The 15,201-nt window shown below is 45.3% G+C and overlaps 1 protein-coding gene across 2 annotated transcripts; it reads left to right on the top strand.

The window, feature by feature from the left end:
* Positions 1-11,047: 11,047 nt before the first annotated feature.
* Positions 11,048-14,270, top strand: LOC109745368 (cytoplasmic 60S subunit biogenesis factor REI1 homolog 1). Of its 2 annotated transcripts, none has more exons than XM_020304483.3 (5): positions 11,048-11,369; positions 12,229-12,777; positions 12,866-13,035; positions 13,500-13,718; positions 13,836-14,270. In XM_020304483.3, the coding sequence occupies exons 1-5, from the start codon at positions 11,265-11,267 to the stop codon at positions 13,993-13,995; spliced, it is 1,203 nt and encodes a 400-aa protein (XP_020160072.1). In that variant the 5' UTR covers positions 11,048-11,264; the 3' UTR covers positions 13,996-14,270. The 2 variants fall into 2 exon arrangements, with proteins under 2 accessions (XP_020160072.1, XP_073361243.1); XM_073505142.1 differs by having other exon boundaries at positions 11,116-12,097; positions 12,183-12,777.
* The last annotated feature ends 931 nt before the right edge of the window (positions 14,271-15,201 follow it).

Genomic DNA, 15,201 nt, shown 5'->3' with positions numbered 1-15,201 from the left:
AACCTGAAATGCCCTCCATAAATGTTCACCACCTTTGGTCTTGGCTAAAACCTCTGCCAAAAATGGTTTCATATTTTTGGAGGCCATCTTGGATTTTTGCACAAGCCATAAGTATTTGCATTTGGGCATTTTAAATGCTATAAATATTTTTAAATGCCCAAATAATCTTGAAGGTATTTTTAGGCTGTTGGGAATAATCTCAAAGGTGCCTCAGAATATTTTCAGGATTTTTCCAAATGAAATAGTATTTTTACTATTTCAAAACACAGTACAGAAATAAATAAAAAAGAGAAAAGAACAGAAGGCAGAGAAACTTACCTGGCAGCCCACCTGGCAGCCCAGCACTGTGCTGGCCCACGCCAGTCAGCTGCCTGCTCTCGCCAGAGCAGGCAGAGAGGTGACGCCGGCGAGCGCGAGCTCGCCACCGCGCCACCTGCTTGCCGCCCTCGCCGCGGATGAGCTGGCCGACCTCCCTCGACGCGCCCCGAGCCCCCGGACATCGCCATTCTCCCCCATCGCCTCTCCCTCGCCTTCTCCCCACCATGGCCGACGCCGCCGCAGCCACCTCACCGGAGTAGCCGCGCCCACCGTCGACCTCGCGCCGTACCACCGTGTCCTACAGCACCGCCGTCGCCCACTCCTTCGAGCAAGCCGAGCCCCGAGCGCTCGTTTGCCCCGAAGCTCCGCCACCGACCTCGCCTTCGCCGTTCACCGTCGGAGATCCCCTCCGCCGTCGCCACTGCTACAGCTCGTCTCCGACCTCGCCGTCTGCTCCGTCGCAACCGCCGTGAGCATGGCCACCTTCCCATCCTCTCCTCTCTCTCTCTCTCTCGAGCGCTGTAGCCACCGCACGAAGCTCACCCGAACACGCCGCCGCACGAGCTCGTCGCCGACGAGGCTCCGACCATCTAACGGCCGCACCACCGTAGCCATTAGCTTCACCGCAACTCCAGGAACCCGTAGCGCCATCGCTTGCCCCTCGCCGTGCTCTCTAGCTACGGTTTCAACCACGCCCGTACCCCGGCAGCCGCACGGGCCGTCGCCGGCATCGATTCCGACGACCCCGAGCTCCACTACCACCACCAGTCGACGCGGTTCGCCCCCAGCTACACGTAGGTGCTCTCCGCCGTCCTTTTGGTCGCCGGAGGAGCAAACCCGCACTCCACCGCCGCGTCTGGACGTCGCCGGCGGCTAAACGCCGGTGAGTCAGCGTGGTTTGACCACGGTTTGAACCCCCCCCCCAGGGTCACTGACAAGTGGGGCCCGCCTGCTAAATAAATCTGGGTTAGAGTTAAAACTAATTCTAATTAACTAATTACCTAACAGTGACACTGACACAGGGGACCCACACGTCAGGTTTGACCTGGACGACCCCGTTGACTTGCTGACGTCACACTGATGTCAGGCTGACGCAGTAAAGCATTTACTGGAATTATTCTTATATTGGAAATTCCAGAAATTATCACAAACTTCAAAAAAATCATAGAAAATAATCTATAGCTCAGAATGAAAAGATTTATATATGAAAAATGATCAGAAAAATCCATTCTATCCATCTGTACTGGTTTCATGCATGATTAAGCAAGTTAACCTACTGTTTTATACAGAACAAGATAAAGCACTAATATAGGCCATTTATGAACTTGGAATTTGAATCTTTGATTCAAATTAGTCCAAACCCTTCTGGCCTTAGTTGCATTAGCCCAATACATCCATTTTGCCATGTCCCATGCATGCATCATATTGTTGCACTTGCTTGATGTTGATTGTGCTTCGATGTGTTCATTGTGGTAGGTCCTGCCTCCGAGGATATTCACGAGTATCCAACTGAAGGGCAGTATCCCACCACCACTCTGTCAGGCAAGCAACCCATTGATCATTTCGATACAAACCCATCTTCTCGCTTCTGCTCTCGTTTACTGCATTAAGACAACGCGATTCAAACTGCTGTGTGTTGCGGTAGTTGAACCCACTTTCCTTTGCATGACCTGTCATTGCCACAGTAACTAGATGAAACCCACTAGCATGTGTAGGAGTTGATTGAGCCATGTTGTGTTCCTACAATGCTATGCTTGCTATGCTTAGAGTTGTGTCAGGTCAGGCTCATCAGGGTGATGAACTAGAGTGAAAGTGTGTGTGTCGGTAAAGAGAGTGAAGTGTTGAACACGATTTGGTAAAGGTATCGATGGGAGGCCATGTAGGAGTACATGGTGGGTTGTTTCATTGAGACCGTCCCTAAGAACTGAGATCTGTATGCGTGATTTAAGATTCAGCTACTACCACACATTGGGCCCGAAACCAATGGACCCCCTCGGCTTCTTAATCACCCTTGTCCTCTGTCCAGGAGTTGCACGTAGTTTCTGGTGTTTGTAGTAAGCTGGAGGCCGTGGACAGCGCTGACCAAGGGGTGGGCTGTGATGCGGTAGGCTCGTGGCCCGGTGTACCGAGTCGCCCGTTTGGTGACCGGGAACCCTGCACACATCGTTCGGCGCCGTAAGTGGAAACCTCGGCCGGACTCCCTGCGGATGGAACCTGAATAGGCCATAAACCTGGACTAGAGACTCGAGTGTTTAGGTAGGCTGTGGCCGACACCCACGTTGGGCTTCCGCTTGAAGGTTGCCGAGTACACGTCGTGTAGCGACGATAAGTGGTGAGAGCGTGTGTGACGAAGTACACCCCTGCAGGGTATGAAACTATTCGAATAGCCGCGTCCGCGGTAAAGGACTACTTGGTCGCTTATGCAGTTCATAGACAAGTAAATGGATACTACTAAAAGCCTCAAGATAAGTGTGAGTACCGCGGATGGCCCTCTTGTTGGATGACGAGGGAGGATCCACGGTGGAGTATTGAGATGGTGATTAGTGGACTCGTGTGCGAAAACTATTCCACAAGTGGTGTATCGTAGGATAGCTTAGCCAAGAGTCAAAGCTGGCTTGCTGCAATAACCCCACTACCTTCTTGAGAATGAACATGTATAGTAGGATCTGTTGTAAGACTTGCTGAGTACCTTTGTACTCATGTTGCTTTAATTACTGTTTTCAGACGACAACACCGCCCCTTCGGACGGGTTCTACGTAGAACTCGACGACGACGAGTGACGCGCCACCCAGGTGGTGATCTAGGCTTGTGAAGGGCCTATGTAGATAGACAGGCTTCGTCAAGCCTTCTTTCTTTCTAGTGTCTGTACCCAGACAGTTTGCTTCCGCATGTGCTTGTATGATTGTATGACTTGAGTGTCGGGTCATGTGACCCCTATCTGTATGAACAAGTTATGTAAGGCTCTCCGGAGCCCTTTAAATAAAGTACTTGAGTTGTAGAGTTTTGTTGTGATGCCATGTTGTATTTGCACATATCGAGCATATTGTGTGTATGTTTGAAATGCTTGGTATGTGTGGGATCCGACAATCTAGTTGTTTATCTTTAGCAGCCTCTCTTATGGGGAAATGTAGTCTAGTGCCTCCTTGAGCCATAGTAGTCCGCTACAGCCCGGTTCACCGGAGTCCTGCTAGCCCAGCACTACTGCTCTGGACACTTGACTGGCCGGCATGTGAGTCATATCATTCCTGTGTCTGTCCCTTCGGGGAAATGTCACGCGGTGACATCCGGAGTCCTGCCTAGCCTGCTACAGCCCGGGTTCCCGGAGTCCTGTTAGCCCAGTGCTACAGCCCGGATTCACACGCTGCTGACCGACACGTTCGATGTTGATTCATGTATGCCTGTCCCCATACGTTAGTGCCGCTTTGGGTTCACGACTAGCCATGTCGGCCCGGGTTCTCTGTCATATGGATGCTAGCGACATTATCATATACGTGAGCCAAAAGGCGCAAACGGTCCCGGGCCATGGTAAGGCGACACCCGTGGGAGTACCGTGCGTGAGGCCGCAATGTTAAGGTGTTACAGGCTAGATCGGTGTGACTTGGAATCGGGGTCCTGACAAATATCCATGATGCTAATGATATGCAAAGCCACAGCTTGGGGATGCTATGTTTGATGAAGATGATATTTTTAGTCCCCCAAGTTTTGATGAGAATATTTATTTTGATGATAGCATGCCTCCTATTTATGATGATTATATTGATGAAAGTGGGTTTGGCAGAGTGTCAACTTTAGGAAGTAATGATCCCACTATTTTGGAGGGTGTTGAATCTTATTGTGATAATTATGAAAATGGATTTGGAGAGGTCATGACTTTATTTAGTGATGAATCGACTATTTCGGAAAAGGTTCCAATTGATTATGAGAGCAAAGTTGCTATCTATGATGATTATTGTGATGACATGTATGCTATAAGAATAATGGTAACCATGAAATTTGTCATCTTGATTTTAATTTTCAATTGGATTATGCCTCACATGATAGTTATTTTGTTGAGTTTGCTCCCACTTCTATTCATGAGAAGAAATTTGCTTATGTGGAGAGTAATAAAAATTCTATGCTTGTGGCTCATGAAAAGAATGCTTTATGTGATAGTTATATTGTTGAATTCATTCATGATGCTACTGAAAATTATTATGAGGGAGGAATATACGCTTGTAGGAATTGCAATAATATCAAGTTTCCTCTCTATGTGTTTAAAGTTTTAAAGTTATGCTTGTTTTGCCTTCCTATGCTAGTTGATTATTGTTCCCATAAGTTGTTTGCTCACAAAATCCCTATGCATAGGAAGTGGGTTAGTGTAGCGACCAGACCTCAAATGGTCTGTGCTGCTGTGCACCAGTGTCATCCCTGGATCAGTAATGCTGACACGCACAGTACAAATGGAGGATTTATAATAGAGTAGCAATCACACACTTATTACATCAAATATCTCCAAAGAGATTAAGTATGATAAACATGGCTTAAGGCCATCTAATAACGATAACAGCGGAAGACTTGGAAGATAAGTGAGTCCATCAACTCCAGCGGCATCACTGAGTATAAGACCACGACCTAAGGCACCTTACTCGTCGTCTGAAAAGTCTGCAACATGAAACGTTGCAGCCCGAAAACGGGTCAGCACATAGAATATGCTGGCAATGTAACACATAGAGAATAATGAACAATAATAATGCTATACTACATGCATATATGGCTGGTGGAAAGCTCTATGGTTACAATTTTGCGAAAAGCCAATTTTATCCTACTTCAAAGGAATAAATTTTATTTAACTGTCATGGTGGTTGTGAAACATTGAGATGGTTGACAGGATCTCAATCCCAATTAAATGTCATCAATAACCCAACAAAATTAATTAGAAGTAACATAGTGATGAGATTCACATGATAATCCAAGTACTAGATACTCAAGTTGTCCATAACCGGGGACACGGCTAACCATGATTAGTTTGTACACTCTGCAGAGGTTTGTGCACTTTTCCCCACAAGACTCGATCTCCTCCGTTGGATTACTCGCACTACATGGTGTTTGAGTAACGGATGACCGAGACACAGTCTTTCAGAAGTGTTTGCACCTTACGTATGGGTAGACAGTTACACCTACTTTCCCCTACATCTGCTAGTCTACCACTGTAAGAGTTCACACAACTTAGTCAACTATGCTAGAGCCCATAATAGCTTGCGGCTGCACACGGAAGTTTCTAGCATGAATAATCTCATGATCCCTTTGAACCTGGGTGGCGGTCCAAAAGAAAAACAGGCAATCCTGGAATACCCAGGTACCTCAATCCACCCAGATGTGAGTTTTAGTTGCCACCTTAAGTAAACCATTAATTAACAATCTCACATCTGTCATGGAAATCTCTCAAACCCAATCCACGTCTACGAGCATAGCATGGCAATATAATAGCAAACGTAGAAGTAACTCCCAAGGGTTTGATAATAAAACAGGTAATAGGTACTACCTCAACTACTTCCCAGTTCCCACAATTTAATCAGATCCTAATCATGCAATTGTTTGAGGAATAGATCTAATGCAATAAAACTGGGTATGGAAGGTATGATCAAAGTGTTACTTGCCTTGCTGATGATCCGCAAAACCTAGCGATTCGAAGTAACAAGCGGCACACTCCGGGTACTCTATCGCAAACAAAACAAGCATACAATCAGTACTCATCTAATGCACAGATAAAACTCGAATAAAAGATCCAACCAGAAAGTTCAACTTAAGAACTCCGGTTTGCAAAAAGAATCAACTCGAAAGAAGCAACGAAAGTCAAACTGCGAAAGAAACAAGCTTCGTTTACTAATCTGGATCTAGGTCAAATTTTACTGTAGCAAAAACTTGTTTGAGTAGGTTAAACGGAAAGAGAATTTCGAGACGAAACTCTAGGCGCTTGAATCGCCTGATTCCGATAAACGAGCGAGAAGTTAAACAGAAACGAAGATTCGATCAGAAATCGAATCTGAGAAAATAGCGGAAAAATCCGACGAAAAAGAAAAACAGACGAACGGTTAAAGAACGGACGTTCGTTATCAGAGAAAAACCGACGAACGCGTTCGTTAAAACGAACGGTCCGGTGAACGCTCGCAAAATAATAAAACCGAAAAAAAACCGATCTAGGGTTTTTTTTTAAACGAAGGGTTTTTTTTAGAAAACCGGCAAAAACGAGGCGAGGCAGTACCTTGTCGGGGGCGGGGCTCCAGCGGCTCGGGGCTCGGGGCGGCGAGGGTGCGGGGGTGCGAGGGTGCGAGGGGCGGCGAGGGGGCGGCTCCGGCGGGGCTTGGCGACGAACGGGGCGGCGGCGGCTCGGCGAGTGCGGGCGGCGGCGGGCGAGGTGAGAGAAGAGGGGGGGTATATAAAGGGGGGTGCTCGGCTTGGAGGAGGGGGCAAGCTCCGGCGGGGCTCGGACTCCCGTGTCCATGGCGGACACGGCGCGGCGGCGCTCCCGTGCGGGGGAAGGAGAGGGCGCGGGGTGGGCCGGCGCTCGGCTGGGCTGCGGCTCGGTCGGGCGTCGCGCGGTTTTTTTTTTAAGTTCCGCGGAAAATAATTCGTAGAAAAATAAATATAAGTCCAAAAAATATGAAATAAATTTTCCCCGTCTAGTTAGAAAATCTAGAATAGGGGGAACATTTTTTTAACACAAAATAAATATTTTGAAAACATGCAATATTTTTAATGCAATAAAAATTGCAAATAAAATCCAAATAAATTCCAATAAATGATTTTAAAATTTTCCTCCAGTATTTCAATTGTTTTGGAGAAGTCATATTTTCTCCTCTCATTTATTTTGTTTAATGAAATATTTTTTCGGAGAGAAGATAATTAAAACCAAAATCCTCGTCTTATTATTTGATGAAAATCAAATATGAAAATTCGAGAAAATCCCCAACTCTCTCCGAGGGTCCTTGAGTTGCTTAGGATTATCGAGGATTTGTCAAAATGCTATAAAATATGATATGCAATGATGATCTATGTATAACATACCAAATTGAAAATTTGGGATGTTACAGTTAGACTTAAATGTGTTAGTAATATGCTTCATGATGCTCTTTTTATGTTTCAATTCTTATCTTTTATACGAGCATCATTGAAATCATCATGCCTAGCTAAAAAGGCATTAAAGAAAAGCGCTTGTTGGGAGACAACCCAATATTTACCTTTATTGTTTCTGTGTGTCCACATGATTAAGCTACCGTAGTAATCATGTTTTATAGCTTTTGTTTTAATAAAGTGCCAAGTAGAACCTTTGGGAAGATTTGGGTGAAAGTTAATCCGATCTTGCTGTAAGAAACAGAAACTTTGCGCTCACGAGATTAGCTGTCATTTTTTTTTACAGAAGAGTGCTTTTAAGTTGATTCTTTTTGCAAAAGATTAAACAGAAACTAGATCGATTTTTCTTGCCATGGGAAGAGGTACTTTGTGATGGGTTCGATCGTGCGGTGTTCTTTTCCAGTGACATAAGGGGCAACAAGACACGCATGTATCGTTGCTATAACGATAGCAAGATGGGCCTATTCCTACATGAATAGATCTCGTCTACATCATGTCATCGTTCTTATTGCATCACTCCATTTTTCTATTAACTTAATACACTAGATGCATGCTGGATAGCGGTCGATGTGTGGAGTAATAGTAGTAGATGCAGGCAGGAGTCGGTCTACTAATCTTGGACGTGATGCCTATATATTGATCCATTTCCTTGGATATCGTCATAATTATTTGATCTTCCATCAATTGCCCAACAGTAATTTGTTACCCACCGTGTGCTGTTTTCTTGAGAGAAGCCACTAGTGAAATCTACGGCCCCCGAGTCTATTTTTTTATCACATTTGCTTTGAGATCTATTTTTATTCGCTTTTGTTTTCAGATCTATTATTCCAAAAATCCAAAAATACGTTGCTGCACTTTTTCATTACTTATTTTATTTCGCGTCTTATCGAGAGCTATCTATCCAATCTACCACAAATTTATCTATCTTTTTACCGTGGAGGGATTGACAACCCCCTCTTACGCGTCGGGTTGCAAGTATTTGTTCTTTGTGTGCAGGTATCGTTTACATAGTGTTGCTTGGTTCTCCTACTGGATTGATACCTTGGTTTCATAACTGAGGGAAATACCTACCATAACTGTGATGCATCATCCCTTCCTTTTTGGGGAAATACCGACATAGTTCAAGCGACAACAGTAGCTTGTGGGGCCCACATGGCTCCGTTTGATCTAACTCCGCCTCTATAAATTCTCTAAAATTAGGAAACCAGCAAGGGAGTCAACGAAATAATTTTTTCCGCCACCACAAGCCTCTGTTATCGAGAGATCCCATCTGGGGACCTTTTCTGGTACTCCGCTGGAGGGGGAATCAATCACGATAGGTCCGTAGTTAGTAGCTAGATGGCTTCTTTTCTCTCGATGTTCTTCAATACAATGTTCTCCTTGATGTTCTCGGAGTTCTATCCGGTGTAATTCTTTTTTTGCGGTGTGTTTGTTGGGATCCGATGAATTGTGAGTTTATGATCAGATCTATCCATGGATATTATTTGAGTTTTCTCTGAACTCTCTTTATGCATGATTGTTATAGCTTCGTATTTCTTCTCTGATCTATTGATTTGGTTTGGCCAACTAGATTGATTTATCTTGCAATGGGAAGAGGTGCTTTGTAATGAGTTCGATCTTGCGGTGCTCAATCCTAGTGACAGAAGGAGACATGACACGCATGTATCGTTGCTATTAAGGGTAAAAAGATGGGGTTTATTCATGCGTGAGTTTATCTGTCGACATCATGTCATCTTGCTTAAGGCATTGCTCCATTCTTTATGAACTTAATACTCTAGATGCATCATAGATAGCGGTCGATGTGTGGAGTATTACTAGTAGATGCAGAATCATTTCGGTCTACTTGTCTCGGATGTGATGCCTATGTACATGATCATTTCCTTGGATATCATCATAATTATTTGCTTTTCTATCAATTGCCCAACAGTAATTTGTCTATCCACCGTATGCTATTTTCTCGAGAGAAGCCTCTAGTGAAAACTATGGCCCCCGGGTCTATCTTTTATCATATATTAAAATCCAAAAATACCTTGCTACGATTTTACTTTATTTATTTTGTATTTTGTATTTTTGTCTGATCTATCTATCAAATACCATACAATTTAATTTTGTTCGTAACCGTTAAGGGATTGACAACCCCTTGTTCACGTTGGGTTGCAAGGATTTGTTGTTTGTGTGCAAGTGCTACTAACGGGGTGTTGCTTGGTTCTCCTACTGGATTGATAACCTTGGTTCTTAACTGAGGGAAATACTTATCTCTACTGTATTGCATCATTCTCTTCTCTTCCGGGAAATCCCAACGCAGTTCACACGTAGCACCTACAATGACGCGATTTTGCAGTAATCAGCAGGCACTTGTAGATCTCGATGGCATTTATGATAGACCCCCTTGAATTATCATTCATCTTCTCTAACTTGGAAGGAGAAGAGGAGGAATTGACTACTATTGGTCATGTTGTATTATTTGAATAATTCTTGGATCCTCTAGAAATTAAAGGGGGGCGGGGCATATGCCTCCTTTGGTCCTGAAGAAGTTTCGCCCTTGTTTAGCGATTTTTGGAATGTATGCATGACTGCATCCAACATTCTATGCATTTGTGCTAAGCAATGGTAGAGCTAGGGGGACCAGTAGGGGCCACGACTCCCCCAACCTGCAGATTTTTTTGAAGACCCTCGATTAAATATGCACAGAGCTATGCGACCTTCTTGTGATGGGCTGGGCTAGTGAAATTGTCCACATCAATGCTAGATTTAGCCTTCTTGTGATTGGATTCACCTGTTATTCAAAGTTCATGCAAACGGACAAAATGTACCTAGAGACTATCACAGATTTATATATCGTACACAGCTTTTATGAAGAAAAAAAATGTGTTTATCGAAGTAGACCACTAGTTTGGAAGTCAGTGCACAAGAGCTAATCTCCAAAACATCCGGTATTCTTTTAGTTGCATTCACTAGTTCCTCCTAGGCATAAGTAGTGTTGATAGTTTACACCAAATAAGGGCAATGCCGTCAAAAAGAAAACTTGATTTGGCAACATAGATAGGTTATGTCATATTCTTACCGGATTCTATCATGCATATTAACGTAAAATAGGTCATGTTTTTGAAAATGTGTAGTCAAAATAGCAACTGTGACTTTGACTACAGTTCAATCGAATGCACATTCTTAGTTATATATTTTGTGTGTGGTTATAATCTGATTTGCATGTTCACGTGTTATAGTGTGCGCCGATGGACTCCTTCGACGACGCCTACAAATCTAGCAGAGACTTTGCTGTGTATGCCGACGGCGGCGATGCGAACAGCAACCGAGTAAGAACTCATGAACAGAAATTGCTTCTTATTCAATAAACTCATGCATATGATTGATTGCACACATTTCTTTTTAGGGATACGTAGGGATTCCGACCCAGGATTATAGAATGTGACCAAGGTTATTTTGAGGGGTTTATAAGCGCCAGCCAAATAGAAGTGCCGAACGTGTTGCGGAGCTGAAAGCCGTGAATGGGCTTTGCCTTACGACGCGGCTAAAGCCTGCCTAAGCGCCAACGACCGAGAGCCCAATAAAGGCCCAAACCTAGAGGCGGTAGAGGAGGCCTGACCCAAGCGCCCACGTCACCGCCGAGCGCGTCCCCCCCTCGCCCTCGCCTAGTTGGCTTCCTCTCCTCCAGCCGCCCCCGCCGCCACCACTCCAAACCACACCGCGAAAGAGAGAAACGCAACCCCAAGCCGAGGACTCCCCGCGACCGCCGCCACCACCTCGCCGCCACCGCCCGCCAGCCCGCCGAAGCTTGGTCCGAGCCGTACCCGAGGGGGCAGGAAGAGGCGGCCAAGATGCCGACGGTGACCTGCAACGCCTGCAACGCGGCGTTCGAGGAGGAGGAGGAGCAGCGCCTCCACTACCGCTCCGAGTGGCACCGCTACAACCTCAAGCGCAAGGTAGTATGCTTACCACCGTCTTCCCCGCGCCGGTCCCGCGGGATTGGTGTGTGTTTTCCGTTAGGGTTCGTGTTAGGTAGCAGCCGATGATGCGTTCCGCAGGCGATATAAATGGGTATGTGATGCGTTGCGCGCTTCTGGGGCGGAGATTGTGATGCCTAGTAGGCCTGCGCAAACACTTCCCCTGCGAATTTTTATTGCTTGTTTTGTTAGGTTTAGGCGGCTGGCTCGTGTTAGTGCTCATGGATGATCAGAATGAGTATTTTTTTGCTCATTGTTTTGAGGTAACTGGAGGCACTAGATTGCAGGGTGAGCAGTTTAATTAGAAATTTTAGGTATACTCTATACTGTCAACTTAAGAAAGGAGGCTATGTGCAAGCTTCCTACTCTGCTTTGGTTAAGATCGTAGAAAAAGGGCTAGCTGTGATTTGTCTTTTGGAATGCACCAATCTGTTCCTGGAAGAAATGTTATACAGGCCTGCTTTGTTCATGAGATGATGCCCTGCAGGCTGTAGCTTGTCCCAGCTGTAGATTATACATGTCTAATTTTGTTAGAGGATGAGGTAGGATTATCTTACTTATTGGAGAAGAAACTATATTCCTTATCTGTAAAGGACCTTGTGGTAGGCAAGTTCAGTTGAACAAAATGGAGGCAAGTCGATTTAATTGTTTGTTTCCAGATACTCTGTTAGCTGGCAATTAAACCCTACAGAGGGAAAATTGCTATTGTATTTCTCTATGATCAACTTGACAACTTTACCTGTAGCACGTTCCTGGGAACTGTTTTATTTTGTTGCTTCTTGCTTACCTCAGTGCTGCATTTCTGTTGTGCATCATTTTGACATTCACTGTTTCTCAGGTGGCTGGAGTTCCTGGAGTTACCGAGGCTCTCTTTATTGCTAGACAAACTGTTTTAGCAGAGGGGAGCAACTCTACCATTGCTCCTCCGATGTCTTACAGCTGTGCTCTTTGTGGAAAAGGGTACAGGAGTGCAAAAGCTCATGCCCAACATCTCACCACGCGATCACATCTCTTGAGAGCTTCCCAGGAGCCCAATGCCTCCACTGCTGCAGTAGTCAAGCCACTTCCTGAGCGAGTTCCTCGTAGAGCCCCCTCTGCAATGGAAGAAGATGAAGATGAGGATGAGGATGAGGAGGAAGAGTGGGTTGAAGTGGACCCAAGTGAGCTGGAGTCTACTTCAAACATGCAAGTTGATGAGGACTCTAAATCAGATGATGAGATGGCTGATCTTGAAATGTTGGATCCCTCGGACTGCTTCATGTGTGATCTCAAGCATGACAACATAGAGGACTGCATGATCCATATGCACAAAAAGCATGGTTTCTTCATACCTGACAGTGAATACTTGAAAGATCCCAATGGCCTTCTTATATATGTCGGACTGAAGGTAGGCATTTTCCCGCCAGTACTAATGGTTCATGTTCGCTAGTTGCATGTTTTTTAACATCATCTTGTATTGGTTATTCTTCCTGCAGGTGAAGCGTGACTTTATGTGCCTCTACTGCAATGACAGATGCCAGCCTTTTCAAAGTCTTGAGGCTGTCAGGAAGCATATGGATGCAAAAGGTCACTGCAAGTTACGTTATGGAGATGGTGGGGAGGATGAAGATGCTGACCTTGAGGATTTCTATGATTACAGCAGCAGGTTTGTACTGGGCTAAACTTTGTATTAAAAGTTTCTTCTCACAAAATTGTTACTTGCCTTCTTGTTTCCTGTATAAGATCATTAGTTTTGATCACATTAGGGTTCCAGTTTGGCTTCTGAGAGGATTTCTTTGTGACATCCTGTTGGAGAACATACTCATTTTAGCATATGTTTCTCAAATTCTAGGCTCTTTGCGTTGGCTCTTTCTTATCTGTTCTATGAATGCTTAGATTGAAGCTGAACTGCTGTTGATAATTGTATTCTGTTAATTAGCCAATTATGTTGAGAATTGACTAAAGTTAGTCTGGAATGCTTAGGTTTGCATTTTTTGTTTCATCTGTCCACTAAATCACAGTTACGTAGTAGTTGTGGACAGTATAGGTTATGAATTATCCTTTAGTGGTGAAATGTGTGGAGTCTGCGCACATCTATCACCTAACGGCCTGGTTTTATTCTCATTGCAGCTATGTGGATGTGGAGGGTAAGCAGCTGGTTACTGCGGGTGACATGGACAACAGCATTGAACTGGGAGGTGGTGGATCCGAGCTTGTGATCACAAGCAAGAGCGAGAAGGGAAGACGCGTGACGACTCTTGGTTCCCGAGAGTTCATTCGCTACTACCGCCAGAAGCCACGGCCTTCGGTTGCAGCAGATCGTGCCCTTGCGCTTTCCCTGGCTTCCAGGTCTGAGTCCTGCATTTTTCATCCTTCCATTCAAGTATCTTCATCATGTTGCTACCATAAATTGCCAAAACTCTTCTTAGGTTTAATTGTGTTGTGGTTTCTGTTCCCCATCTTCAGCTACAAGAGCATGGGTTTGGTGACGGTCCAGTCCAAGGAGCAGATGGTGAGGCTGAAGGTGCTCCGAGCGATGAACAAGAGCGGGGTGGAGACGATGAGGACGAAGATCGGGATGAAGAGCAACGTGATCCGGAACCTCCCCAAGAACGTCCCGTACTAGTCGCGACGCCCGCTCTTCCTGTAGGAGCAGCAGTCTGCGGAGCTCCAGCACTACTTCCCTTGCGCCATGGGTGTGTTTTGTCGATGATATCTATCTAGAATAATGGCGTCCTTTGTCGAAGTTTTGTGTGGCTGCTGGTATCGACACTACTACTATTTACACCGTTCAGCCCAGTTGAACCTATGACTAGTCTTGTGGCGACGGGGAGACTGACTAAATTGTAATGCAGCGTATGACGACTTGTCGAGAAAATGATATGTGGCCTTGTTGGATTCCGTTTTGAGTCTTTTGAGCTTGAACGATCTTCGCTGAGGTAGACCGAGAGGTTGCTTCAGTGTGATCCCACAAACGTGACATTTGCAGATGAAATGTAGCAGGAGGTCGGGGTCTCCTCACCTAACGCGGGTACTACTCTGGAGTAGTGACCGGGCCGTGTGAAGTTTTACCGCCACCCATTTCTTCCACATACTAAACTCGAGTTGCCTGCGTCCACATTTCATACCTGATGGCAGTAGATTAGAGTAAGAGGTGGTAGCAGGTGTGAATTTTGTGTCTGTGGTTGAGTTGTAACGGAGTCTTGCTTTCTTTTTTCAATTGGCATATGCCATGTTCTTCCTCCACACGTCAACCGTCCGGCCGTCCCTTTCCCAACTTATTATTCTGCTCTGCGCGCAAAACGCTTTCATATTCTCCCACACACAATCTCCACTGCCTACGCAAAACGCATTTGACGATTCCATGGGAACATTCCGGTTTACTCCGTGTCTCTAAAGTAAGTGCATGTTTCAAATGTGCCTTCGAATATGAATTGCACGAACATGGCCCTGTCCTTAATTGAACGGTAAAGTTTTCAAATGTGCCTTCGAATATGAATTGCACAAACATGGCCCTGTCCTTAATTGAACGGTAAAGTTTTCAAATGTGCCTTCAAATATGAATTGCACAAACATGGCCCTGTCCTTAATTGAACAGTAAAGTTATCACATCATCTACAACCGGACCATCCAAATCACCCAACAGGGCACCTCAAACTAGCTTATATGTTCAGGTTGTTCGGCACCCTCAAAACTCAGTCCATATGTGTGGATGGTCCGGACACGTCCATCATGTCGGATCTGGCCCACGTTGGCCTACCCCTGTCTTCACCGCGTCCCCATAAATACCCCACTTCAGTTCAAACCCTAGTCAAAGTCCACACTCTTCTCA

The sequence above is a fragment of the Aegilops tauschii genome, chromosome 7 (assembly GCF_002575655.3).
Source record: "Aegilops tauschii subsp. strangulata cultivar AL8/78 chromosome 7, Aet v6.0, whole genome shotgun sequence".
Classification (NCBI taxonomy): Eukaryota; Viridiplantae; Streptophyta; class Magnoliopsida; order Poales; family Poaceae; genus Aegilops; species Aegilops tauschii.
The sequence above is the reverse complement of the archived record's forward strand: the minus strand, read 5'-3'. Positions and strand labels throughout refer to the sequence as shown.

Coding starts and splice junctions, on each gene's coding strand:
- LOC109745368 (XM_020304483.3), top strand. CDS start 11,265: ATGCCGACGGTGACCTGCAACGCCTGCAACGCGGCGTTCGAGGAGGAG. Junction 11,370..12,228: donor GCTACAACCTCAAGCGCAAG/GTAGTATGCTTA, acceptor ACTGTTTCTCAG/GTGGCTGGAGTTCCTGGAGT. Junction 13,719..13,835: donor GCGCTTTCCCTGGCTTCCAG/GTCTGAGTCCTG, acceptor CCCCATCTTCAG/CTACAAGAGCATGGGTTTGG.